The following is a 27,597-nucleotide window of genomic DNA, read 5'->3' on the forward strand; positions in this document are numbered from 1 at the left end:
AAAGTGGTAAAAAGTTTCTTGTTCTACTTAGTTCCATGGATAAAGGGTGGACAACCTTGTCCCACCCTTGTTCTAGTTTGKTCTAGTTAGTCCCACATAAAACCACACCAAACATAGGACAATTGTGTTCTGTCCTGTCCTGTCCCACCCTGTCCAACGTACCAAACGCACCCTTATAACCCTAAATTTGTTTGGTAATCCCCGGCCCCCGGTTTTTAGTAACAGCCATCTGCCCTGGCCAAACCTCATGAAGAATATCAGTTAGTTTGAGTCTACCGGGGATCTCGAACCCTGAGACCCGTTTTAGCAGGGAATCCCCGTCCTATTCGGGACAAATCACTATCCTTAAGGAAAGAACAAAATAATAAAGAACTGTAAATCACAAGGACTGAAACAACAATAAATTATAAATTGTAAGAATAAAAATAGAAATAAATTACAAACCAAATGGACTAAAACTGTAATTTCTAAACAGAGGGATGAAAATCGTAATTTTAACAAATCACAAGGACAAAAAACGTAATTTGCTTGAATGGGTCAAATTCACACCAACAGGCCCAAGATTGAGCAGCCCATGATAGAAAACCAAAAAGTACGGAATCGGTACTTCTTCCACACGGCTCACTGGCTTGGTTTTCACGTCGTAACACAAATCCTTCTCTACTGCCATGAACGATCGATTGAAGCTTCAAGGCACATGATCTAGTTGGATTACTTGGTAGGTTTTGCTTTTGAGTAGTATATCAACTTAATTTCAACAGTTTTAAATGAGTCATTGAAGTGAATCGATCAAAAACAAAAGTTCGTATTCACAGTTGCCAACATCGTGGTTTTCGCTTTGATTTCCTTGATTTTGTTCATTACTCTTAGTGTTTTTTGTTCCTCACACAACTATGTTCAAGTATGATGTATTTGGGATTTTGTTTGTAACTCAATCACGCCATAACAGGGAATTATAGTACACACCTGTTTAATTCATGTTTATGTACACAAGGATCAGAGACCAAAATCATCATTTGATTACTAAAATGAAACCAAAACCCCACCAATCAACTCTATATACTGTTCTAAACAATAATTTGGAACGAATCAAAGCTTAAGTATACAAGTCTTATATCAACTCGTTGCTTGAAAGTTAATGATAACCTTGAATTCAGTGTTGCTTCGTTCAACTCCTTTTTCCATTTTGGTTTTGGTGGCTGTTGAGTTGCAACTTAAATGATGATTTGGCTGACAATAACGGACATTGTATCAAAATCCACGGGGATTCCAAAATCCCTGGTGTTGGTATTCATAATTCATATGATATGGGGGATGACAACCAAGCCCCTTTGCTATCTATCTCTACAATTTTTCTCCCAAACAAAAAGTATATATTTCTTTTAGTCATTTAATTATGGGTTTGTGCATTTCCTTATACACTCTGTGCTTTATAACAAATTGGTTGTTACATATGTGGAGGTGAGGGATGCTCATGAAAGGGATGGTATGATACCAATGACCGGTGTTATTGGATCCAAACTTTTTATGTTTTTATTTTTAAATTTTTTGAGTATAATATTTATATACTGCAATTGCTCATGCATAGTCCTAACTTTTGGTGATGAATGGGGATATTCCCGAAACTGACAAACAAAGGGCGATATGCTATGGAATCGAGCCTGTTCCTGGAGCATGAACCCTTAACTTTTAGGGAGACTTTAGGGGCCGTTTACCTAAATGCTTACCCGGTAAGCGCTTACAAATAGGATTCAACACTATAATTTATTTTGATGCATAAGATTTTAGTATATCAAAAAATATCGAATACAACAATTTATTGGGTAAGCGCTTACCTGGGTAAGAGTTGACATCCTCACTTACAAGGTAAGACTCTCCATCCTTCTCGTCGCTCTTACCCGGTAAGATTCTTGGTCTTTTTCATGTTCATCCAATGAGGAAATTTATGCATTAAACACTTACCAAGTAAGTGTTTAGTAAACGACCCCTAAGCTTTACCTGTAAGTCAGATAGCACTGGTTCAAAAGACATTTCAATGAACTATGAAGTCAAGTTTTACCCCTATGTTTAATCTAAAAGAAAAAAACAAATATAAAAAGGATTACTTATGGTCAATAAGAGAAGGGAAAGCTAGGGTTTCGCTTCACATCTTCAATGAGATTTTGTTGTTGAGGATTTCCCCTAATATTGTAACATATAAAACTTTGATTGATGGGTATTTACCGGGAAGATGATACAAAGAAGCCTTGATTAAATATCTTTTCGTAAGTACTGATTTAGTTTATTCTTCTCTACTGTTGTAAATGTATGATTTTTCTTGTGTTAGATATCCAGAAACAGGAATTCGGAAATGGATGATGCGTTGCCTCTCGATAAGTTATTGTTAGAGTCCAAGAATGAAAACACAAAGTAAGTTTACTCAATTATGTTTACTGATTAATTTCGAAACGATAGTATATGATGTACTCAACTACTGCAAGTGTCATCTTCGATTTTAGGTGTTAGAACATTGCTGATCTGTCTAACCTGTGTAAAGTAATAGCTAACATGTTCTCTCCAAATGTCAAAGGCAATACAATTTATGTTGGTATAGACACAAGGATTGGGTGCATTATGGCATTGTTTCGTTACCATCATGTGATTATTTTTAGAAGATTCAATACAAAAGGTAAAAACTTGAGGTGTTCCTTCATCATCAATAAGAATCTGTTTTACTTGTGAGATACCGATGTTTGACAGCTACTACACCCTGCAAGAAGAAAAAATTAACTTTTACTGAGCCAAGAAAGAAAAAAACTCAAAATGATAATTACTATCTCTAGAGTAGGAAAAGAGAATTCCAACCCTAATGTTTCTTCTACTTAGGACCCTTGATAGATTTGATATCCTGATACTCATGGCAGTGGTGTACTTCAAATAACGTATGACACAAGAGATCCCCACCTCAGGCAGAACAACCAATTGTTTTAGCATAAAGAATTAAAGATATAGTGAATTTTTTTATAGGATTGTCCAACGCTGAATAATAGCAGTGTGAATTAATACTCACCCCTCCCACACTTTTGCAGGGGAAAAATCCACGTAGTTTTGGTATCAACTGGAAGCTTCAATCCTCCTACATTCATGCATTTACGGCTTTTTGGTATGTAGTTTGCTTGTTTTAGTCTCAAACTTGAAGGTTGCAGTAGAAATCCACTCTATGTGCAATGTGATTCTTCTAACCCTCTATATCTCCCTAGTTCACACCTCGTTTTCAGTTTTTCTTTCCGTCTACGTCAAATGCTGTATCATATGCATGGATTCCAAAGAGAAGTTTGCTAAACGTAGAATAAGTCACATTGGATTTTCTAGTGGGTAATGTGTACTATACATTGATAAGGGAATGGGTGAGATTGGATTGTTATACAGTATTGACGATCCACATTCTGGCTGTCAGTTTATGTGACTTGTTTTATTGTTGTGTTTGAGAAACGACACTAGGTAACCTCTAGAATCCGCCTACCAAGCACAAAAAGTTGCACAATTTCGCGTATAAAATCAGAAGAAATTACTGATTTCATGTCATACGTCTTAGAAGTGGATTACTCATTTGCTGTCATCTTTCAGCTCTTCAGTAACCTGACATAACACATGACTGCTATTTGATCATCTTCATCTGTAGGCCAAAGCCTAATGCATTGAAACCTGTGATATAAGAGGCTTTTACAAAGTTGGATTGATGTGTTTACAACTCCAGTAATGCCCCTTATTATAATTATAGATGCATGCTTATTGTCATATGTTTTCATTCTTAGAGTTGGCAAGAGATGCACTTAACTCGAGAGGTTTTCATGTTGTTGGAGGTTATATGTCACCTGTAAATGATGCCTACCAGAAAAAGGTATGTGGCTTCCTGTAGCTTTACATCATTCATGCCAGATAACAAAGTTGAAGACATTTAGGGTGCGTTTGGTATCCAGACAGGCATAACAGGACGGAATAGGACATGACAACTGTTCAACATTTGGTAAGAAAAAACTGGACAAGACAGAACAAATAAAATGGTCAATTTACCCTTAAGGAATTGTTTGTATATTGTATGGATTTTGATTAATTTATGTAATTTACTGAATTAGAAAAAAATTGATATTTTTATAAGGAAATATATCATTAGAAAGTTTTCGTCAAGACGATTAAACCAAAATAAAAAGTTTATCTAGTTTCCAGTTTTTATTTTATACATTTTTTATTATTTTGTTATTATTATTAATATTTAATAAATTACATAAATTAACTGAAATATAAAAACCGTATAAAAATAATATTTTGAGAAGTTTATAGCGCATAAAATACAATAAACAAAATTTAAACAATAAATAAAATGTGAGGGGGGGGGGAAGGGGGGCATATTTGATATTTTGGAAGAAACCTAGGTTTTGTTTTGAAGTTATATTGGTAAAATATAGATTTGTTCCACCCTGTTCCATGGGGGTGCGGGTGGGGGTGGAACACTCCTGTTCCACTTTGTTTCATTTTGTCCACATAGAACTCTTTGCCAAACGTGGAACACTGGTGTCTATTCTGCTTTGTCTTGTCCAGTGTACCAAACACACCCTTATGGTTATGGGTCAAGCCGACATGTAGAGGGTTAGCCCTGACGTATTGTCTTTAGGTTCGCCTGTTACCACAAGCATGGGCCCTGCATTGGTTGAAAAAGAACAGAAAATCTATTTCCCCCTTGTTGAATTTGATCATAGTGTCCACATAAAATTAGATTGAATTTTTTTCTTTAGGTGATGATTAGTACAAGTGTCAATAGTGCCTACATGTATCTATAATGGCCAATGCGACTCCTAGCAGTTGGTTTGTGGGCTCTAGTGTCCAGTCACGTGCAATTGAAGTGAAAAGTTCCTTTAAAGTTCAAGTGATACTGGGTGATAATTATTTCAAATGGCTTTATTTTAGGGAGATTTTTTGCTATAATTTGTCCTTGGCCTTCTATTGTTTTTTTCTTTTAGCAAGTTCATAGTTTTGCTGCATTCTGCATTAATATCTATGAACCTGATGATGGCATGTTAAGATGAACTTGTGGTTGCACTTATTTCTGTGTGCAATAAACAATAACGAAGAACTTGCATAATTATTCATTTAATATCTTTCTGAGACAAGATTCTAAATGTTTGCAGTGCAGGAGCTGAAACTTTTATTTTTGTGCAGGGTCTCATACCAGCTGAACATCGCATTGCAATGTGCCAACTAGCTTGCAAAAGTTCCGAGCTCATAATGGTGGATACTTGGGAGGTTAGTTTCTTTCTCCCTCTCTCATTGACTATGCCCTCTCAGATCGACGTAAACAACTCGAGCAAAGATGCAAGGAATTTCTGGAATTCATTATTTTTCCTGTTACCCTTTGCTATTCCAGAAAACAGGTTCCTAAGCAGAGATTTTTAACACAAAATTTTCGTCCCGATGGCACTAACTGGTTGTATTTTTTTGGGTGTGGTGCATCATGACTGTCGTAAAGATGAATTGTTGATGGTAAAAGTGGAAGTTCATGTGATTTTACAGTGTAGTTGATCGCTTTGGAATGTACTTTTACAACTAAAACGAATTAAAAGTAGATTATTTCCCTTTTTATTCTAACATATGTAGCTTTGATTCTGTTTCATTTAGATGGACCTCTGCATTGTATAGATCCCCTGCTTATTTCTTCTGTATTTATTGATGCAGAACTGTTTATCTATTTTAGGCAAAGCAAAGTTCTTTTCAACGCTCATTGACTGTGCTATCAAGAATCAGGAGCTTCTTTTGCGATAATGGGCTGATACCTAGTGGTATGGTCCACATCAGTCAGTTATATAACATGTAGCATGCTAGATCTACATGTTCCTTCAGTTGCCAAAATAGCTGAATGACTTTTCTGTGTTATTTAAGTTGCAGTTATATCTTCTCTACTATTAGTTCTCAATCATTTGCCTTTCTTCAATCTACATGGATATTTCCACCTTACAAAACTTCATGTTCAGGTTTTATCATCCATACTTCTTTTCCCCAAAAGGAGATTCTGTAAAAAGATGAGTTTTAAAGAGTCAAATGTTCCCTGATTTAGGAGTAAAAGCCAATTATTTACTTCAAGGAGTATGCAGCCTTTTTTAAGCTAGGTAAAATGGTAAATTGACAGTATATATAGTTAAGAAGTAGTAAGGGCTTGTTTGTTAGAAACTTAACGAGCTTAATGAGATTCATGGCTTATTCGGTCAGCTATACATGACTGTTTGGTAGCGGCTTGATGATATCTAAAGTGGCTTATTCAATAAGCTTCTAGGGAGAGTTTTATGCAGAAAGCCAAGTTTTTTCGAAACTTGCCCCTCCCAAATAAAAAACATGCTTCTTCCATCTATAAAAACCCTTCCAAACAAAAAAATTCTCAATCTATACAGACAAATTAATCTACACAAACAACTTTATCCATACATGACTTAATGAAAATCAACCAAACAACCTCTAATTGTTTCTTATAAAAAAGACAGGCTGACGATGGAAAGTGTATTTCTTTCTTATTCTCTTACCAAATACAAATATTGATGAGACACATGATCTATTACTTGTTTTTTCCCCAGTTAGTTATTGAACTATGACAATTAAGGCCATGTTCAGCAATAATTAAGTTAGCTAACTTTGTGAGCTTATTGAATAAACCCTGTTTGGTTAGCCATAAGCTTGCTTTTTAAAGTGCTAGTATATGTAGCATTTCAATAAGCTCCATGGGTTTTTCTATTTATATTCTAATTACACCCCTTGTTTATTTTTTATTAACTTTTTACACGTCCTTTTAGATCAATTTAAGATCATATTACGTTGCTATCTAGCTTATCAACCAGTTCTTTCCAGACATAACTAGCTATCATCCAACAGCTAGTTCATTATCTAGTTTGCCAAACATAGCCAAGTGTACCCATTTGTGACAATTTTACCCTTGTTGAAAGTTTTGTCTTTTTTTGCTTACTACTAATCAGCTAGAAATGGGTAGACAAAACTTAAAGTGCAACGGACAGTAATTTTGTTTTGTGTAATTTTAGCATCCCTTAAGGTCATGCTTGTTTGTGGCTCCGATCTACTCGAATCATTTGGCATTCCTGGAGCTTGGATACCCGAGCAGGTAAATTCACAATTGATTACATCTTTTTTGGTGGTATTACACAAAAGATTGAATCTGTGATTCCCACAACTTTCTGCCACTGATGGCATTTTGTGCAACTATGTAAAACCAGGAAAGAAGCTCATTTTACTGTTTGAGAACATGAATTTATGATCTTTTTAATCGACTGCGAATGGCATCTTATCATTTTAGGTCAGAAGTATATGCAGAGATTATGGCATAGTCTGCATCCGCAGGGAAGGTCAAGACATTAAGAAAATCATCTCACGTGATGACATCTTGACGGAATATAAGGTAACCAACCCACATTTTTTCACAACTAACTTCTAGTGCAAAAACTTGTTAGATGCAAACTCTACTTGACGACAATCGTTTGCTATTTTATTATAGAGCTGCTCTACTCTTTGGGGTAGGGGACAACTCCAGTTAACATCCCCCCAAAGATCCATCTTTGGCCTCAGGGTAGGATATACTGGGTTTGCTTATCTATTTGGTTTGATACGAGATTACGTGTGTTCTCTTTTTCTAGCAGATTCACTTACATAATCTCTTAAATCCAAACATCAACTTTTTTTTCCTAGCATATTTACCAAAACAAACAATCCCAATGTATCTCATTCGGGGTGGGATGTACACATACCTTATCTCCACCCTAAGGAGTAGAGCGAGTATTTCCCAAACATCTAGGTTTTTTCCTAGCATATTTGCCAAACCAAACGATCCTAGTATATTCACACGGCGGTGGGGTCCTGCCGTCCTGGCGGTTTGATGTATGATCTCTATCTTGAAGAGTAGAGCGGCAGTTTCCATTAAGACCTCTGTTCTGTGAAAAGCTTGCCAATCTTGTATACCTTTTATCATATCATTGCCCTCTTTGTGAATGATGCAGAGTAACATTGAAGTGGTGGATGAATTGGTACCGAACCGCATCAGTTCAACTCTAATAAGGTAGCCATCAGATTAACTGTACTTTTATTTTTTGCCTGTAACATGAAAAGCTTAATTGTGTTTGTTTATGTAATCACAGAGATTGCATTTCACGGGGTTTATCGGTGAAATACTTGACATCGGATGACGTTATTGATTACATTAAACGACACCAACTGTACACAAACCCCACAAATTGACAACGGGGAAGCTTGGTAGCGTATCGTATTCCTTGGGTACATCAAATAACACCAATCCGGGGTATCCATTTCGTCGTAAACTTCAACGGGGTTTTAGATATGTGAACACAAATGTAGCCCTTGTAGTTGGCTTTTATTTTTCTATTTGAATCATCATTGTCCCCAATAAGGATCGTTTATTAAATACTTACCGGATCAATTACCTTATCAGATTAATATGGCAAAGGCTGAGAGTCTTACCTGTTAAGAGGCAAAACAAGGAACAAGAGTTTTACCTGGTAAGTGAAGGTGACAACTTTTACTGGTAAGTACTTACCAGGTAAACCAAAGGGCCTTTGGCCTAGTGGTATGTGAGTCCTTTGGCTTCTTAGGAGGCGAAATGTTCAAACCTCACCAAAAGTGAGGAGGGTGTATGAGTTTATTTGTTTTATTTGTTGTATATCAATATTGTACACTTCAAAAAAAGTATTTACGGTTAAGATTGTCACATACGATGACATTTTGACAGCTAATAATTTTACCCGGTAAAGTTAGTGAGATGAAAGTATCGGCAACCCGGTAAACATTTTGGTAAAGGACCCCAAACATCCATCTCGTATCAAAATTCTATTGGGCATGTTTGAGCTACTTAATTTTTCTTTTTTTTTTGTTTGTAAATTACGTTTTTCATCTTACGGTTTGTTAAAGATTACGATTTTGGTCTATATGGTTTGTAATTCATCATTGATTTATTGTATTGTCCATATTCGATTTTATGGTATGGGCGGACCTTTTATAGTAGGATATGATGGCACGAGTCACCGTTTTCGAAGGGTGTCATTGTATTGATTTGTTTGGTGTCACTATATAGTTTTTGAAAGTGAAATGTTGGCGCAAGACTTTAATGGCAGAAATGATAAACGTTTATGCCTTTGTACAAAAAAATTGGTGGATTTGTTATTTTTTAGCTTAAATTTTGGTGTCATTTTATATACATGTGTTTTTTAAAAGACGTTTTTTAGTATATAATATTTATATACGACAAATAGAACAAATAAACTCGCAGACCCTCTTCACCTTTGATGAGGTTTGAATCATGAATTCCTGAGAGTCCAAAAACTCACATACCGCTAGGCCAAAAGTCATTTGGTAAAAAAAAAAGACATGTTAATAGGGCATGGACATGAGTATCTTTTATGCAGAGTCGGTATGGATAAAAAACCAACCAATAAATCTATAGTAATTTTGTGAAAATTTTATTTGATATTATTTTATAATCAAATACTGCCACCACTTAAAAAAGTTATTGATTCACTTTTGGCTTGCTTTAATTGAAACTGGATTTATGATAAAACCGAACCAATTCATATTGATACAAGTTTTAGTTCCATTATTTTGACTTTTACTATTCTGTGCGATGTTTGGCTAGCTCGGAACTAAGGGGTTGTTTCTTTATAATATTTCTATTAAGAGACAACCTCTGAATCGTTAATAGATGAATTTTGTTTGCCAACAAAAAATGTCTTTTAATAGTTCTAAAACCCTCTACATGATTTTGTATACTGGGCCCACTCTAATTTCATTAACAATTATCAAACAATTCTATTTCATTTTGCACTATATAATAAGAGCTTATTAATCATTCTGACAACTTAATCCTTTTGCACCAAATCATTCAACAAATGTCAACATAACCTTTAAAAATAGTTATTTGAACCGGATTGATTAAGGTCGGAATAAATTTACAATTTTAAGTTGATATTCGGGAGTTTTGAATAATTGTATACACTAAATATTTATATAAATTTTTAAACAAATAATAAAATAATAAACGATAATTAAAATGAGTAAATTGAATGAAAAAATAACGTAAATTCTTATTTTGGATAACACACTTTTAAAATTTTCATTTTGGTACCTACGATGTAAAATTTTAAACTTTTTAAGTACCCGGATAACAGATTGAAGACTAATTTTAGATTAAAAAAAGTTTAACTTTAGATTAAAAAAAATTCATGTTAACAAATAATACTAAGTTGGATACCACATCAATATGATAATCGGTTAATGCCTCAACTAACTTATCTGATACTTTAATGTTTAAAACTTTATATCTTATATACAAAAATAAAAGTTTAGAAATATGTTGCCCAAAATAAAAATTAAGTTAAAATACGTTATGTAATTTATCCAATTAAAAAAAACAAAAAGTTGATTAATAATATATAAAAATAATTTTGAAAAATAAACAGACCGATCAAAACGACACAAAGAGCATTTTACACACGTAATAAATTTTAGGGTTTTAGTGTCAAAGTCTCTGTCGATCCATTTCTTTCACGCAAGCATATTGTGTTCAGGTTCATGGAGTTTCTGGTAAGCTCTTCTAATCTCCATCTCTGAAATCTACCTTCTATGAATTTCATGTTAATTTTTCATCTTCTTTTATTGATAACCTCGTCATAGAATACGAGTTTGTTAGAATATAGAAGGGAAACAAAGCCCTAGGAAACTTAGGAGTTGGAAATCATGGATCAAAACGAATCCCATGGCGGTGGAGATGCAAACGAGCAATTCCATCAGAACGAAGCTATTTCTGCGGTTGTCGATGAGGGTTTTCTAGGGGAAGATGATGATGATTACGAAGATCTTTATAACGATGTTAATGTTGGCGAGGGTTTTCTTCAATCTCTTCGGAAGAACGAGGATTTAGGGTTTAAGAACGAGGAAGAAGTTGAGAAGAATAAGTCGGAGCCGGTACCTCAGCCGGTGCAGCATCCACAAGCGGTGGATGATGGCGCTGTTGGAGGTGGTGGTGAGAGCAAGTTTGAGAGCAACGATGGTGTTTCTAGTAGAGTAGAGGCGAATTCGAATGTTGGGTTAGGAGTAAATGAAATGGGAGGGATGGGATCTGGTGGACCAGTGGGTGGTGGGCTTAGAGTTGAATTAGGGCAGTCCTTGGCTAAAGTAGGTGAAGTAGAAAGTCGGACTGTGAGTAACAACGGCATGCCGAACATAGGGATGGGACAACAACAGCCTCATCATGTTGGGACTGTGGGGAGTACAGGAAATATGGGGAGTTTAGGGAATGCTGGTGGTGATAGTTTAGTTGGACAAGGCAGTGGGAACGTCAATGGTTCCGGAGGAAATGTTTTTGGTAATGGTGGTGGTGGTGGGGGAATGAGCATGGGTGGTGGAGGTGGCGGCGGTGTTGGTGGTGGGGGTGCAGGTGGAGGAACAATTCTCTTTGTGGGAGATTTACATTGGTGGACAACTGATGCTGAGCTTGAGTTGGAACTTTGCAAGTATGGGCATGTGAAGGAGGTGAAATTCTTTGATGAGAAGGCTAGCGGAAAATCAAAAGGTTACTGCCAAGTTGAGTTTTATGATCCTTCTGCTGCTACATCTTGCAAGGAGGGAATGAATGGGCATGTGTTCAATGGTCGTCCCTGTGTTGTTGCATATGCTTCACCTTATAGCGTAAAAAGAATGGGAGAAGCACAGGTGAATAGAAACCAGCAAATGGCTCAGTCTTCCGTGTCTCAAGCCAAGAGGGGCCCTGGAGATGCTCCTGCTAAACCAGCGGGTAACAATATGTCTGCTGGTGGGAATTTCCAAGGTAGTGGTGGGAATTATCAAGGTGGGGGCGACAACAGAGGGTTTGGAAGAGGAAACTGGGGTAGAGGTAATGCTCAAGGGATGGGAGGTCGGGGGCCAGGTAGGGGTGGTGGAATGGGTGGACGTGGTGGGATGGGCGGGCGTGGTATGATGGGGAATGGTGGAAATGCATTCGGCCAGGGTATGGGTGGACCGCCACCTATGTTGCATCCCCAGTCGATGATGGGTCAGGGGTTTGATCCTTCTTTTGGAGGCCCAATGGGCCGAATGGGAAGTTATGGAGGTTTTCCTGGTGGTCCAACGCCACCCTTTTCAGGTATGCTGCCTTCCTTTCCGCCTGTCGGTAATGTAGGCTTGCCTGGATTGGCTCCACATGTGAACCCGGCGTTTTTTGGGAGAGGGATGCCCATGAATGGGATGGGTATGATGCCAACAGGTGGTGTTGATGGACCCAACATGGGAATGTGGTCAGATCCTAATATGCCTGGATGGGCTGGTGATGAGCATGGTGGCAGAGTAGGGGAGTCCAGTTACGGAGAAGAAGCCGTGTCTGATCAGCAATATGGAGAAGGTAGCCATGATAGAGGAGCTTGGCCGAATGCTGCAAAGGAAAAAGATAGAGGGGTAGAGAGGGACTGGTCTGGGACTTCTGATAGAAGAATTAGAGATGATAGAGAACCTGGGTATGAGAGGGATGTGCCAAGAGAAAAAGATGCGGTTCATGAAGAAGAGTGGCCTGAAAGAAGGCATCGAGATGAGAGGGAAGGTGGAAGAGATCGAGAAAGGGACCGGGACCGGGACCGGGACCGTGAGCGTGATCGTGAAAGATCTCGTGACCGCGAACGTGAAAGATCTCGAGATCGTGAGCGTGATCGTGACAGGGAACGTGGCAGGGACCGTCATAGGGATGAAAGGGACAGATATGCTGATCATCACAAATATAGGGAAGTTGAACCAGAATATGATGATGAGTGGGATCGGGGGCGGTCATCACGAACCCATGGAAAATCAAGATTGTCTCAAGAGGATGAGCAAAGGTCTACTAGATCTAGGGATGCCGAATATGGGAAGAGGCGGCGTGTAACTGCAGAATAACATTGTGCGGCGCTGGTTCATTTTACAAGTAATCACATCCAGAAATCATAAGCTCAAGCTTCTTTATTTGTGGTTTTGTCGCTCTCAGGTGGACTCTCTCTGAACTTACTGACAATGGTTCTCTATATCAAGTTGACGAACAAGGTTTTCTAATGGTAAGATACCATCTCTGCATTGTACATGCTAATGTTACAAACTTGCTGATAGGTTTTGAAACTTCTCTCTTTATTTTATGCTTTCCTTGCATGATGAATATGGTTTTTTATATGTTCACTTGTCATGGTGTCTTATGTGTAGATGCTAATGTATTATCCTGTTTTTAGGGATCTTAGTTTTGTGTTCTTTGGCATGTTCTTGAGTGTACATGGAACTAGGAAAGTGACATTTAATGGTTCCAAGCTTGCTAGTACATTTGCTCATAGTGTGGTAACTACATGAACTCTTGTCGTTTTGAGCCTACATTAATCCTTAAAACATCTAGTGACTACATATATAGTAATTTTTACTAGGCCGGTGGATATGGGAGGTCAGAAAGCCAATAGATAGGCTAGCAACACCCTAAGATGGTTAGGAGTTGATCTTGCCTTTCCAGTACTGTATGTTGAGTGGTTTAGTGTTTCATTGACTTTTTAATCTATTTCCTTCATTTGTGTTCTAACTGCTGTAACTGTTTACTGTCTTTAATGCATGTTTGTTCAAAATCATTTGCATCTTTTTTCATTTTCTCATGCTCTTCTGTTTCTTTTTATTTTCTTCAAACTTCCAAAATTTCGACAAAATTTCTGTTACTCCCATGATTTTCCACACCTTTTGCAAGTCGTGGGTGTACATGGAAACAACCTCTCTACCCCATTAGAGAGGTGGGATATGTTGGGGACGTATACATTTGGTTTGGTATACATGGTAACACTTCTCTTTGAGGAACACTTCTCAAGGCCCTAAATTGTGTTATTTGGTTTATTTGCCTGTGTGCTTGGAGCCTTGTCTAGTAAGTTTTAAGGACATGTACTGACATATTTGGTTACCTTCTCCAAACTTCTTGCCGTGGATTGGGGGTACCAAGAAACCGAACTTATAACACGAAGTTAGTGATCTTAAGGGTCCTGCATGTTAGCACTCTTCTGAATTTGCAATGAAAATTCTGGTATATATATATATATATATATATATATATTATAACATGAAGTTAGTAATTTTTAAGGGTCCAGCATGTTAGCACTTTTCTGAATTTGAAATGAAAATTGATGTGTGTATATATATGTCTCTGAGAAACATTGCTACTGAAGCTTGAAAGGGTTTCTCTCTTTTTTATGAGGGCATAAGACTAGAGTACTAGACTGGACAAGAATAACAGAAATAGGTTTACATGTTTGTTCAAAATGATATTATATGGTTTGTTCTGTGAAATGAATCATCTATGGAGATTAGCAGATACCAGTAAATCCTACATTGCCATACGATAAGGTTGTATAATTAAAGCGTGTTCATCCTCGAAATTTTGAAATCCTAACTTGGAAGCCATTGTCCATAATGTTGTTTTACCACTGAAGGTTCTATAGACGTGTTCGTTTATTACTTCTGGGTATTATGTATAAATCTACTTTTAGCTCAACGAATAAAACATGATAGCACATAACACATCAAAGAAAAAGGAATACTTATTACTGGAATTATATATGAACATTTTCACACTTCAAACAGAAACAACCCCTCTACTGTTAGTGGAGGTCAGTTCGGCATCTATGCTGATACAGCAGGCAGGACTGTCATTAAAATAGCGGCGGTCCGAGAATTGCAATTCATATAATAATTAGAATTATATATATATATATATATATATATATATATAAAATTCATAACTCAACCTATTATATGTATTCTAAAACCATAAACATAAACTTAAACAGGTCAAGTTTCACACAAACAGCTCACTAAGTCATTGACTTTGAAGTCTTAATTATGTTGGACTAAAATAAAACTCAGGCCAGGTCCAAACTCCGATATAAAAGCCCACAAAATAGTTGTTTAACATCAAAACATTCTATTCTTCAACTACCTTATAAGTGGATGCTACTTAATGTTCAAAATGCAGTCATTTAGCGGTCAATAGCGCCGCTAATCGTGGGACCGCTATCTGACCCCAGCTATTTGCCCCATGACCGCTAACCGCTGTAGCGCTGCAATAGAACCACTATAACGGCGCTATTAACAGCATACTTTGTGTACATCTTATTCTTACCCTCCCCATACCCCACCTCCAGGTGGGATATACTGGATTTGTTTTGTTTGATTTTTTTTAGAGTGAGGTAGGGGGGGAACCCCAAAAATAAAAACCAAGGAACACTCTAGTAACACTGTTTATCTGTATGGTATACACATGTGCGTACAAGTAATTGAAGATGTTTCTTGGTTTTTATGCACCTATGCATGTGTATGCACATGTGCAAACAGTACAGATGAACGGTTAACAAAGTGTTCTTTAATTTTTCATTTTTTTGCGGTTTTCCGTACCCTTGATTTATATATGAACATTTTTCATCTTACGTGATAATCTTGTTGTGCCGGTTCTGATAATCTGTGCATTGGTAGGTCTGATAGGGAACGAAAGGTGTTCAGAGTGGAGGCTTTGCTTTTGAGATGCGGAAGAGCCTTTGGGGCTTGGGCTACGGATTTACATTCCTCCTTGCTGATGATTTACAAGTGAAACTATTGTTAGTTGTTAAGAGTTTGTTTGGAATTGCTGTTTATGTACTTGAAACTATGTTGTGGTGGATTAACACATATAGACTTAACTACTGTGTTTGAATGTGAGATCCATGTATTAGGATTTTTTCTACTTTTTATGTGTTGGGAGGATTGACTACTATGCCTCCTTTCTTTTTGGTTTTTAGTTGTCGTTACGCGTATTTTTTTGTTGTATGTATCTTTTTATCTTGTATTCTCTTGCTGTATATGTATAAGTATCTGTATGTATATATCGTGTTGCCGTTTGTGGCGTGTAGGTCGGTAGAGTTGAGACTAACTGCTTGAAATTGTAGATATGTTCGTCGGATCCTTGAGTTGTACATTTGATAGACTGTAGTTCTTGGTTTTAAATGATCAAGTGATTGTTGGGTTATTCTTTTGGCTGACTTCCCTATGTTCTATTTGAATGGTTTTGTGTTGTCTTAATTCAAATTCATTCGAAAAAGTTAGGGACCGTTTACCACCAACATCACTACTCTTACCTTATATGGTAACATTTTTTTTTTTTTTTTTTTTTTTTTTTTTTTTTGTAAGGGTGTCCGGGCCAACGCCCGACTAATCCCCGGCAATTTTGGAGGCTAAACATGGCCCCACTTAAATGTCGCCAACACTCCCCTCCCAGGGCTCGAACTTGGGTTCATGACTATGCCATGCCCAAGCCTTTACCACTAGGCTGGAAGGTCTTTGACCTTATATGGTAACATTCTCGGTAAGGGTGGACCTATGAACGCCCAACAGGGTCGATGTATGCTCAATCAACCAGTTTTTGCGAGCAGAATTTTTTTTAGTATGAAAGTTGAACGTACTAAACTTTTGAGGGTGTTCCTGGGTATTATTAGAATATTCAAGAAACTTCACCCAAAAACTGAATGAGAACCACAAAAGCGAAAAAGAGTTCTTTAAAATCAACTAAAAAAACTTAAAAACCTCGAAACGGTGGAATTCAGCTAAACACACATTGGACATTTTGCGAGTCTTTGATCCACCTTAAATGTATAGCGGCTCGACAAAAATCCTAGGTCCGCTGATTCTTAGCCATCAAATTTAGTAGTTGGTAAGCATCTCTCTTCCCAGGTAAATACCAACCAGATAAGAGTCTTCTTCCTAATTTACCAGGATTGTCGGTATTTATCATGTCCACTCAATATAAGGTAGATGACACCATCTATAACACAAAAAACATCATATACTCGCAATCCATTACCATTTACTATAATCATAAAACATTTGTAAGAGTTGACCACATAGATGTAGCGGAATAACCATATGTCCTGACGTGTACAAGACCACAACAATTTTGGTCACATGTCTTACGGTCACAATTTATTGAAATTAGTCTGGGACTGATGTCTTACGGTCATAATTTGTTAGAATCAGTCTGGACATAATCTAAACATCCTTTAAAAAGTAAGACACATAAAACACATACAATACAACACAAGCATGTGAGTCTAAAATATAGAAATGGGTCAAATTATAAGATCCATGAAAACAACAGACAGACAGACAAATTCCCCTATAATTTATATTCATGTCATGTATTATGCATAACAAGCAGCAATACCACTGCACTTCTACTCTTCTTCTTCTTCTACTACTTCTACTACTGCAATTAAGCTAACATTAACTTACATCCTTAAATCTTATGCTTACACCAAAAACCAACAAACAAAACTAAACAAAACCCCAACCCAATCATGCCTCCACCCCTTTCCCAGATGCTGCTGCTTTTCCAGGTTCCTCTTCATCCTCCTCGTCTGCTTCATCCGCTAGTTTTGTCAGCTCGTCCTGGATCATGAACTTAATCGACGCCTTTCTTGACGTCAGATCTGTACTGAATCGCTTGGCTGAAAAAACCAACATTACAAATACAAAATGTTACATAAACCCGACGCACTATGGGTCTGTTTGTTAACAGCTTAATGAGCTGGACTCGCAGCTTATTTGGTCAGTTGTATATGACTGTTTGGTAGTTAGCTTAATGATATATAAAGTGGTTTATTCACTAAGCTTCTAGGGGGGAGCTTTATGCAGAAAGGCAAGCTATTTTAGAACCATATCCCTCCCAACTAAAAAACACGTTACGTTCATCTATGAAAAAACCCTCCAAAACAAAAACCTTCCCGATCTGTACAAACAAATGAATCCACATAGACAGCTTTATCCAAACAAGACTTTAACAATATCCATTATGTGATGTGAGGGGGCACTTTGGCCTTTTTACACATTTCCATATATTTCTTTTAAAAATTAAACATTATGATCCAACTGTTCCCTAATTAAGAATGTAGAGTGCTTACCAAGCTGCTTGAGAATATCGGTAAAGGTTGCCTGCAAAACAGAAGAAAAATAATACAAGTACGTCAGTACTTGCCAACATCAAATGTTGAGCGACCACAACCAAACTACTCCCTCCGTCCTAAAATAAGTGTCCACATTTCTATTTTAATTTGTTCCATAATAAGTGTCTAATTTCCAATTCTACCCTTGATTATGAGATGAAGTAAATCGTTATCCCCCTATTATTAAGGGTGAAACTGTCATTTAGTTAATTAAAAGGTATAATAATTACATGTTTATAATATTTTACGCCTTTTTTATTGTGGACATTTATGTTGGAACCGAGACAGACAGTAATAGCTACTTGCTGTTAATCAAGATTCAAGAGGCATGAAGCCAAAAGAGAATGATGCATTGCAAGGAGATCAAAATTTAATGACATCAATATGCAAAACTACTAAAAGAAAGATAAATGCTGGATCGTATTACGTCCCAACAAAGTGGAATCCTGAGAAAATTCAAGGATGACTAATTGCGGAAACTAATGAATGCCGTGGAAAAGATTTATGTTAAGAACCGTGACCAATCTTGTTTCGATGCAACAATTGAAAAGTATTAGTAACGGATTCTCACCGTATTGAAGTCTACTTCTTTAAGGATCTCACATATTGCGGCTCTGAGGTCATCGTCACTTAGCTTCTGCTTTTCTGATTTGGGTTTCTCTTTCTCTTTCACGGTCTTTTTCCCTTTGTTAGATAGGTAGTCATAAAGGTAAAAAGAATCAGTATATTATATTTTCTTTTGGAGTAAAGCAGAACAACCTGAAATACAACTTTAATTGACCGCAAAGCAAATAATATTATGGTAACGGAAAAAAAGAGAAACAACTCCTACCAGTTTTCTCTTTGGAAGCAGGTTTCTTTGGAGTTACAGGCTTCTCGTCAACTGCATCTTTCTTCTTCTTTCTTGAGAAAGTCTTCGGAACAGGTTCAGTTTGGTCCTTATCTTTCGAACCACTTGTAGATGATTTGGCTGGTGGTGTCTTCTTTTGAGGGGAACTAGAAGTCTTTTTTGGTGTAACTACTTTCTTTGGTTTAGGTTTCACAGCAGGTTCCTTTTTCGAAGATGATTTTTTTGAACCTCGTTTCCGCTTCTTACTGTCTTCTTCAGACTCGGGATCAGGTTCAGACACTTGTTCTTCACTTGCAGTATCGTCAGACTTTTCTGGAGCACCGTTCACATTTTGAGGTTCTCCTTCCTCATCATCTTCCTCTTCGTGCTCTTCCTCTGAATCTTCTGTTTCAGGTGGACTCTTCTTGTTATCCTCTTCAGATGGGGATTTACTTTTCTGCTTCTGCAGAAACAAACGGAAGGAACATGCCTTTAGAGTTGATGAACAAAGATAGAATATCAAAAGGAAACCCATAAAAATAATACTCCTTCAGTCCCAAAATAAACGTCATATTTCTACTTTAGTTTGTCCCAAATAAATGTCATATTTCTACTTTAGTTTGTCCCAAGAATAAGTGTCAACTTTCAAAAGTAAGTGCATTACTCCCTCTATTACCAGGGGTAAAATTGTCATTTAGTTAATTAAAAAATATAATAGTAACACATTTCTAAAACTTTGTGTTTTTCATTGTGGACATTTATTAAACTAATCTTTCCATATCTTGCAAATATCACACTGAATTAATGTGACAAGATATCAGATTCCAAGTATTAAAAATCATCTCTCTCCTGGTTCTATATTGAGGAAATACATTTTTCGGTATTTTGCTCTCTTGTACTTTTAAGGAAGAGGGAGATACCTTAGACGAGCTTTTTGAAGGTGTAGCCCCAGAGGTCGGTGAGCCTTTCTTGCTCGGCCTCTTGCGTTTTTTGCCTTTGCTCGACTGAATATCATGTAAAATGAAAGATAAGTTGCAACATTAAGAAATATAATGGTACAAAGTGCAGCTTAAGAAATGCAAACCTGTTCTTTCTCAGCGAGCAACTCACTAGTTGTGGCATGAGGAACCAACATAAAATCTATCAGCTTTATGACTATATCTTCCTGTTTGAAGAACAGACATGATGTCATACTATGTTCACCAGAAAAATCTAAACCATTCATGAATCTATGCTTGAGAAAAGATCTTAGCGACCGATATATCCTACATATGATGTTTGTGATTTGCAAGACAAAGTAAATAGGAATAACGTATTTGAGAAAGGTGTTGATGTTTAAGACAATTATATGAAGTATCAGTCTGCTAGGAGTGGCGCAAAATCCACAGTAGCAAACGTGTCATTGTTTTTCTAACACTATTATGCCTCTTCTAAGAATTGCATCAACAGCTATTTGATAAAGAATCCATAAAAGAACCACACAGTACGTAAACAAACCTTCTTTGCGGTAGCTCTGCTTACTGGCATGTCAAGCAAATCGCAGAACTCCAAAAGCTTCTCTTTATTAGACTTATCAAGCTTTTCTTTCACTTTCAGTTTTTGTTTTTCCTGCAACGATAATAAATACTTGTTACTAAAACTCACAGCAACATTCATCAACATAACACGACCGTTACATGGATTCATATCAACATTAGCTTTTGAATAGATGGATCGTGCATATGTATTGAAACAATACAGCGATACACATGTTATTATGTCTGGACTGCATGGATTTGGATACTCATCAATCTACAATTGTCCATAAAGATTAAAAAAGGCCTCTTATCTCATTGTTGCATTTATTCTTCTTTTGTTATTTCTCTACAGAACTGTCATAGATACACTTCCTCCGCACGACCAATCACACAGAAATTGAAGGATTCTAATCCTTGTAATTCCTCCGGGCGTCTACATATCACACATCTACTACATTTGAGCTTGATCTTTCTAATTCGCTATCATTCCCCAACATAGTCAAAGATAAGAAAAGTCTAAATTTTCTTTTGGAAATATATATTTAGAATTAATGGTGAGTATAAATTATAATTATAACATTTTTGAATTTTTGACCTACTTGCACCAATTTTTATTTCATTTGAACTTTGAAGAATCATTAAATCAGCAGTTTTGCATTTGCAACGCAGCTGCTGTGTATTAGTTTGGTCTTTGAGTTCTATCTTGTTTCAAGATTGGGGTTTTAGGGCTCATGACAATTCAAATTTACCCTCCCTGCAATTATCTAAGCTCGGCACCTTTTAGGCCCTACTTGTCTCCTTATACAAACACTTGCATCCTCTGGGCAGTGACTGTTTTGCCAAACTAAAACCTCATGAAATCTCATATTTTGTTAATTGTGCTATGCTTGCTTGTCATAATTGTGCTATCTAAATGTACATATGCTAGTTTGTCGTACTTTACAATTTTTTTTAATCTTTAAGCTACTTGAAATAATCTTCACCAAGTCTTTACTTCACTCATGTTTCTGATCAACATTGAGAAAATAATATCCACATTATTCTAATGATGAAACATATTTTACCTCATTATCATGCCAGACAAAGCCAGAAAACCTCAATATATTACTCTTGATCTGCAAAGCCTGCAAGTTGAACACCACAACCTCTATTAAAGGAGATACACTCACTGAACAAGAACATTATGGCTATGCGAACAAAACCGAGAACCATAATGAAATAATTCTAATTTCTACGCCAGCCATGCCAGTAAGCAAGAATTCTAATTCTATATTAGACAACCATGTTTATCATTAATACACCTGAAATGTTTTATTGACCTCGATATGAGCAAGTACAAGATCCTAAACAGCAATAATCATAAGTTTCAAGAGAAATATACATATCAAGACGTTTAGGGCTGTTAACTTAAAATACATACCAAAGTGGGAATCTAGCAAAATTTAGTATTATATCCACATAGTACAGAAAAACATAAAAAACAATGAGGGTCGATATTTTGATGAAAGATGCTGCCATACAGATCCAAAGTCCATACAGGTAGGAACACTTATGCATGTAAAGAATACTATAGACATCACCATCTATGATTTATCTGTATAATTCTCATCACCAATGCAGGGGCAGTTATAATCGAATAGATTCTGATCATAACATCATAAGAGACCTCTACTTTTTCATGATAATATTCCAAAATCAAAAACTTCTCTATCAAAGACGATAAAGTCCTTACAGAACTAAGATTCTTGTGTTGAAGTTCGATTTACCTTTCCTCTCCTTCCAAATAAAATGGTATGGAGCAGTTTCAGAGTGTCATCAGTCGCCTTCCTCTTTGATAACTTGTATGCAACTGAAAAGTAATGCAAAATTTAGAAAGCAACACAACCACGGAAGAAGGGAATTATGGTCATTTAGGCTTTCATAAAAGTTCCAAGTACAAAAATAGACCGCAACAATTCCCAACCCCCACGTGTTTATGGACAAAACGGAAAAGTTAAGACAATTACCATTTGGAATGTCTTTCAGTGCTGTACCACGGCCCTGCATGCCATTATAACAACAAAAATCGGTCAAATAGAAAGATTTACTTGATACATTTAAGACATTACAGACATTAAAGACAAGCAGGGTTATAAAGTTTTAAATTTAGAAAACAACCTTCCCAATATGGAATTCCTTGATGGTATCTTTGTCAATAACTGCTACCAACCGCTCTACAGATTTCCGCTCCCGTACGGGCCGCTCAATTGTAGGAGGAGCAGGAGTAGTAGGTTCCTTCTTACTTTCCTTCCGTTTTTTCTCTACTGATGCCTTCTTCTTGTTATTGCTGCTATCTACACCGTCCTTCTTTCTTGCACTCTTTTTTGACCCCTTCTCTTTAATCTCTTCCTGATTCTCCTTTTCCTCTTCAATCTCTTCCTGGTTCTCCTCTTCCTCTTCAATCTCTTCCTGATTCTCCTCTTCCTCTTTCATATCAGCAACTTCTGCATTCTCCTTCTCGGTCTCCTCGTCTGCACTTGCCTTGTTGTCAACTTCCATTGCCTCACTCTTGGGTTCTTCGGTTTCTTTCTCTTCCCCTCCTTCCTTGTCATCGTTTACCTCCTTCTCTTCTCCTTCTTTATCATCTTTGCTTACCTCAGCATCTTCCTTATCAACCTCAACTTCTTTTGTTTTTTTACCATTCTCATCATCCTTTCTATCTTCATCCATCTCTTCAACTTGCTCCTTTTCCCCCTCTTTATTCTCGCTCACGTCTTTGGCAGCTTTATCAGAAGAGACAGTCCCATTCGCCGCCACTGCCTCCGCAACTTCAGTGGTCGAATCTTCCTCCCCCATAACTGGCAATTTGATTACAAGCAATTAAGCAAAACACATCATTGGTCAACACCCAACCAGCAAAAACACTGTGTAAAATCCTCAAAGACAGCACCTTTAAGTAACTCACTAACATCAACAACATATATCAAATATTGTAGCACATCAAATGTGAAGCACTTGCCCTTTTTGAATTGTTACCAACTTTAACCGTATGAAATTCTCCACATACAAAAATAACACGCACGAAACACATAAAAAAATCAATGATTCATGAAATGAAGTCCGACACAAGTTCCAGAAACCCTAAACACCATAAACCAAAACGAAATTGTGCACGTAAACCATGAATCACACACACACACACATCAAATTTCAGCAAGTCATGATAAGATCTACACACACTTACAACTTGCAAACACAATGATTCCAGACGACAAAATATAGTTGACCTTATTGACACGAAAAAACAAAACCCTAAGCAGAATAATGCAATTACCAAGCATTAAAAACAAAAGGAACCATATAAAGTTGCAAATTAATGAGTTGAAAGAAGTAAAATTGCGAAAACTTACAGAAATTAGAGCTGAATTGAAGGTTTTTAGAGAGAAATTGAGTTCAATTTCTGTGCCGATAAGAAAAGGGGGCAACTTTTGGGGTCCGAGCGTGGAGAGAGTGAAGGTACTTGTGAGTTCTCGGACTTGAAACACGGATTTTAAAAGCAGTTAATTGCACAATTCCACCGGGCGGAATAAGAGTGGCGGAGAGGAGTCCGATGGACGGCTGAGATGTTATCACCGCCGGATCTTGGAAAATTAACGGTGGATCTTTACCGGGTTCTCGGATCTAACCGGCAACTTTTTTCTATTCTCTCCGTTGTTGACTTGTTTAAATATAACCGTACACCTCTCCATGGTCCAAGTCTTCCACCACCACGTTCTTTCACAAATCATATGTCACCGGTTCAGCCAAGTCTTACAATAATACTGTATTTTTTTTTTTTCTTCTCAGGGTGATCACCTGTTTTACAGATAGTTCGGAGTCATCGTATTTGAACCTTTATAACCACAAGAGGATTTTTGTATAGATTTGAACTTGTGACCTCCTGGTACTTTTAACCTTTAAAGTCAAGCTCAAACCAATCAAGCACCACCCTTGTGGTTAATACTGTAGTTTTTCCTGTTTATTTTTCATGGTCTTTAAATTAGTCGAAGTGTATACAAACTGTTTATCTGACACCCATAATTAACAAATAAAAAATAATAGTTTTAACCATCATACTTTTTATAAATTTGCAAGTCATTGCTAATATTACGTTACGGTGTCATAAATCTTCAGGTCTGAATACGCCTAATACTAGTCATGTCTTTAAGATCTGTATATGGTACCGTTGGAGCAGTATATCAAAATCCAATGATTTAGGTTCGTTTGAAACGTTTATTAAGAAATTAAGGATTTAAACAAATTTAAAATTGGAATTTATTTAATATCGAAGCCGATGATAGAAATCAATCATGTAACGTAGGTTATAGAAAACCCTAAAAGACTATGCAGAGAAACAAATCATACCAAAAGGTTTTTGGCCTAGCGGTATCGTAGTTCTTGACCTCCTAAGATTTCAGAGGTTCAAACCTCACCAAATGTGAGGATGGTGTGTGAGTTATTTGTTGCATTTTCCGTATACAAATATTATATACTTCAAAAAAATCATAGTCTTATTAACCTAATTGATCTCTCGCCACCTGGATATTCCTCTAGCTATCCCGCCCCTCTGATCTATCAATATTCTATTACGTCGCACAGTATTCGATTGTAAACCCCCGATTAATATTTATACGTGTCAATGGAGCGAAGTTCCGAAAGACGTCTTTCTGGATGATAAATGATTAGCTACGTTTGGATTCCGTTCGTTCCTTATGATAGAGTTGCTTCATTTGATGTGACTCTCTCTTGCCCCCACACGCTTGATGATCAATGTCAATTTTTATGTCCATTTATGACAAAACAGTTTCTTACCAAGGGAAACAATGCCCGGTTTTTAGTAGGCGTGTGATTTAATTGGCCACGACTGTGATTTTGTTTATTTTGCGTAAATATCAGCGGGTTTGTTTTACATACATTGAATGATTAATTATATATGATATAAAAATATGTATGTGGTACACGACGAGACGGACACATGACAAAAACATGTCTCACATTTGGCACGACAATAAAACTATGACGGGATAAAACTGAACGAGACAAAAATTGCATTTTTTTTCCTATTTCGTCGATATATGTGAAACAAAAATGGGGAGATACGACAAATTGGTAATTACTAAAACTATAAATGTCAAATTAAAACCCTACAACCTTGCAAAATTTATATTCACATGACTGCTTCACCAGTGCTGATGTTGTCTCGTTTCATTCCATCCAATCATGTCTGGTATCGTCTGCATCTAAAGGATGCATATATGCTTAAACACTTACTTTTATTTTACAGGTGTGGTAGGGTTTATTTTTGAGCATCTCCAATAGATTTTCTAAAATTGGAATTTTTTGCGATTTTAGGCTGACTTTTTGCTCCAACTAATTATCGGATTCGATCTACTTCTTTATCTCATCATAAACCGTATGTTTGTAACAATATGAACAAAATTTTAGCAACTCCAATCAGTAAGGCGTATTGTGCCGGTTCGTTTGAGTAATATATCTGATTTTTTGTTGAAGTATATAATATTTATATTCGGCAAATGCAACAAATAAACTCACACACCCTCCTCACCTATGGTGAGGTTTGAACCCCTGACCTCCTAGAAGGCTCGCTAGGCCAAAAGCCCATTGGTGTAATATATCTGAAATTTCCGTTGATGTGTTATTAACATTGTTTCGAACACAAGTGGTATATTTCAAAATAACCAATAACAAAATCTAATTAATTAAAATGGAAGTAAAAGTTTTATAAGATTATTGTTCACTAAAAAAATATGAAAACAATTAAATCATGTATAAAATCACGCGTGATTTTATACTAACGGTCAATGTAATGAAGTACAGACGACGTGACACAAGACCTCAAGTCTAGGAGTGGAAATGATGCAAGTCGAGCTCGAGTATCAATATACTCGACTCGAACTTGATAGTCATTTCTCAAGCTCGAACTCGACTGAAAAGCTCACGAGCAGTTAAAAACTAAACTTGACTCGAACTCAATTGCAATTTTTTAAACTCGAGCTCGAACTCATTTGAAGCTCGAAACAAGCTCGAACTGCAACTCGAACCAAGCTCGTCAATTGAAATTTATGAAATTTTAGGGTCTTCTCTTTTAAATTTCAAAATTTAAAGGTGTTATCTTAGTTTTTATAAAACTAAATGGATCAACTTCAAAATTTATCATCAAAAAGACAAAGTTAGAAATTTCATTCACTTTCCCTCTTTTTATAACATATTTTATTTCTTCCTTTACTATATCTCTTTCAATGTGGGGCAATTTCACCGACAATTTTACAGTTTTTTTATCTTTTTAATTGTGATTTTAATAAAAGGTAATTGATTAGTTTTATAATTAAAAAATGCATAATTTTCTTTAAGTATCTATAAAAATATATGACATTTTTATTATTTATATTTTTACAAAATTTATTATAAAAACTGATTATATTTTAATACTAATGTAATATAAAATAATCGAGTATCTTACAAGTTTTTCAAGTCGAGTATTGGGTAGTTTGATTCGACTCATTAGTATATCAAGCCGAGTTCGAACCAAGCCTTTTCAAATCGAGTGTTAACCGAGTCAATATAATTCACAAATTGTCTCGTATCATTTATAATCCTATTTTACAAGTAGTTTTAGGCATAATTTTTTTTTTAAATCAAATCCTATTCGACAATCTCATTTTCTGGTACGAACCTAAATCATTTCTAGTAACTTCTAAAATTAGAAAAGAGTGTGGTTTTAGAGAATCGATTTTTCATTCTCGTTTTGGATTATAGCATTAAGATTCGACCTGAGATGGACCCTAATGTGAAAATCAAAAAGCCAACAATTATTGGCATCAAATGCATTATTGATGAACTGTTTTGATTCGATTTGATTTAGGGGATGTTGTCAAAATCGGCGGGAATTCGAGATCAATGATCATTAGTGCTCTACGGATTGTGGGTAAGGCGTATCTACCTTTTTATACGAACTTATTGCAGTTTTTTCATCTTCAAATAATTGCTCATGTAATGCTATTTCGTAATTTTGGTTGCTCATGAGTCATGAAGATCATCGTTGAATCAATCGGTATTTATGTGTTCAAATAATCGGTCATATAATGCTGTTTCGTAATTTTGGTTGTTCATGAAGACCATCGTTGAATCAATCGGTGTTTATATGTTCAAATAATTGGTCATATAATGC

The 27,597-nt window shown here is 36.4% G+C and overlaps 3 protein-coding genes across 5 annotated transcripts; 2 read left to right on the top strand and 1 right to left on the bottom strand.

The window, feature by feature from the left end:
- The first annotated feature begins 573 nt into the window (after positions 1-573).
- LOC112500703 (nicotinamide/nicotinic acid mononucleotide adenylyltransferase) lies at positions 574-8,521 on the top strand. Of its 2 annotated transcripts, XM_025104259.1 has the most exons (10): positions 574-718; positions 2,327-2,409; positions 3,069-3,142; positions 3,795-3,880; positions 5,197-5,280; positions 5,729-5,813; positions 7,059-7,138; positions 7,331-7,432; positions 8,028-8,086; positions 8,166-8,521. In XM_025104259.1, exons 2-10 carry the CDS (start codon positions 2,351-2,353, stop codon positions 8,263-8,265), a joined length of 729 nt encoding a protein of 242 aa, XP_024960027.1. In that variant the 5' UTR covers positions 574-718; positions 2,327-2,350; the 3' UTR covers positions 8,266-8,521. The 2 variants fall into 2 exon arrangements, with proteins under 2 accessions (XP_024960027.1, XP_024960028.1); XM_025104260.1 differs by lacking the exon at positions 2,327-2,409 and having other exon boundaries at positions 601-718.
- A 2,011-nt stretch (positions 8,522-10,532) lies between these two features.
- On the top strand, positions 10,533-16,075 carry LOC112501219 (uncharacterized PE-PGRS family protein PE_PGRS54). 2 transcript variants are annotated; one of them, XM_025104918.1, is made up of 3 exons: positions 10,533-10,620; positions 10,711-13,112; positions 15,547-16,075. In XM_025104918.1, the coding sequence occupies exon 2, from the start codon at positions 10,774-10,776 to the stop codon at positions 12,955-12,957; it is 2,184 nt and encodes a 727-aa protein (XP_024960686.1). In that variant the 5' UTR covers positions 10,533-10,620; positions 10,711-10,773; the 3' UTR covers positions 12,958-13,112; positions 15,547-16,075. The 2 variants fall into 2 exon arrangements, with proteins under 2 accessions (XP_024960686.1, XP_024960685.1); XM_025104917.1 differs by lacking the exon at positions 10,533-10,620 and having other exon boundaries at positions 10,642-13,112.
- A 1,072-nt stretch (positions 16,076-17,147) lies between these two features.
- On the bottom strand, positions 17,148-24,015 carry LOC112500314 (ABC transporter F family member 4-like). Its single transcript, XM_025103769.1, has 12 exons — positions 23,780-24,015; positions 22,548-23,227; positions 22,397-22,430; positions 22,157-22,239; positions 21,455-21,514; positions 20,371-20,481; positions 19,958-20,038; positions 19,794-19,877; positions 18,877-19,336; positions 18,616-18,728; positions 18,003-18,033; positions 17,148-17,549 (listed from the first exon to the last, which is right to left on the bottom strand). Exons 2-12 carry the CDS (start codon positions 23,223-23,225, stop codon positions 17,398-17,400), a joined length of 1,887 nt encoding a protein of 628 aa, XP_024959537.1. The 5' UTR covers positions 23,226-23,227; positions 23,780-24,015; the 3' UTR covers positions 17,148-17,397.
- Positions 24,016-27,597: the final 3,582 nt, after the last annotated feature.

Source organism: Cynara cardunculus (genome assembly GCF_001531365.2).
Source record: "Cynara cardunculus var. scolymus isolate 2C chromosome LG 17, CcrdV1, whole genome shotgun sequence".
Lineage (NCBI taxonomy): Eukaryota > Viridiplantae > Streptophyta > Magnoliopsida > Asterales > Asteraceae > Cynara > Cynara cardunculus.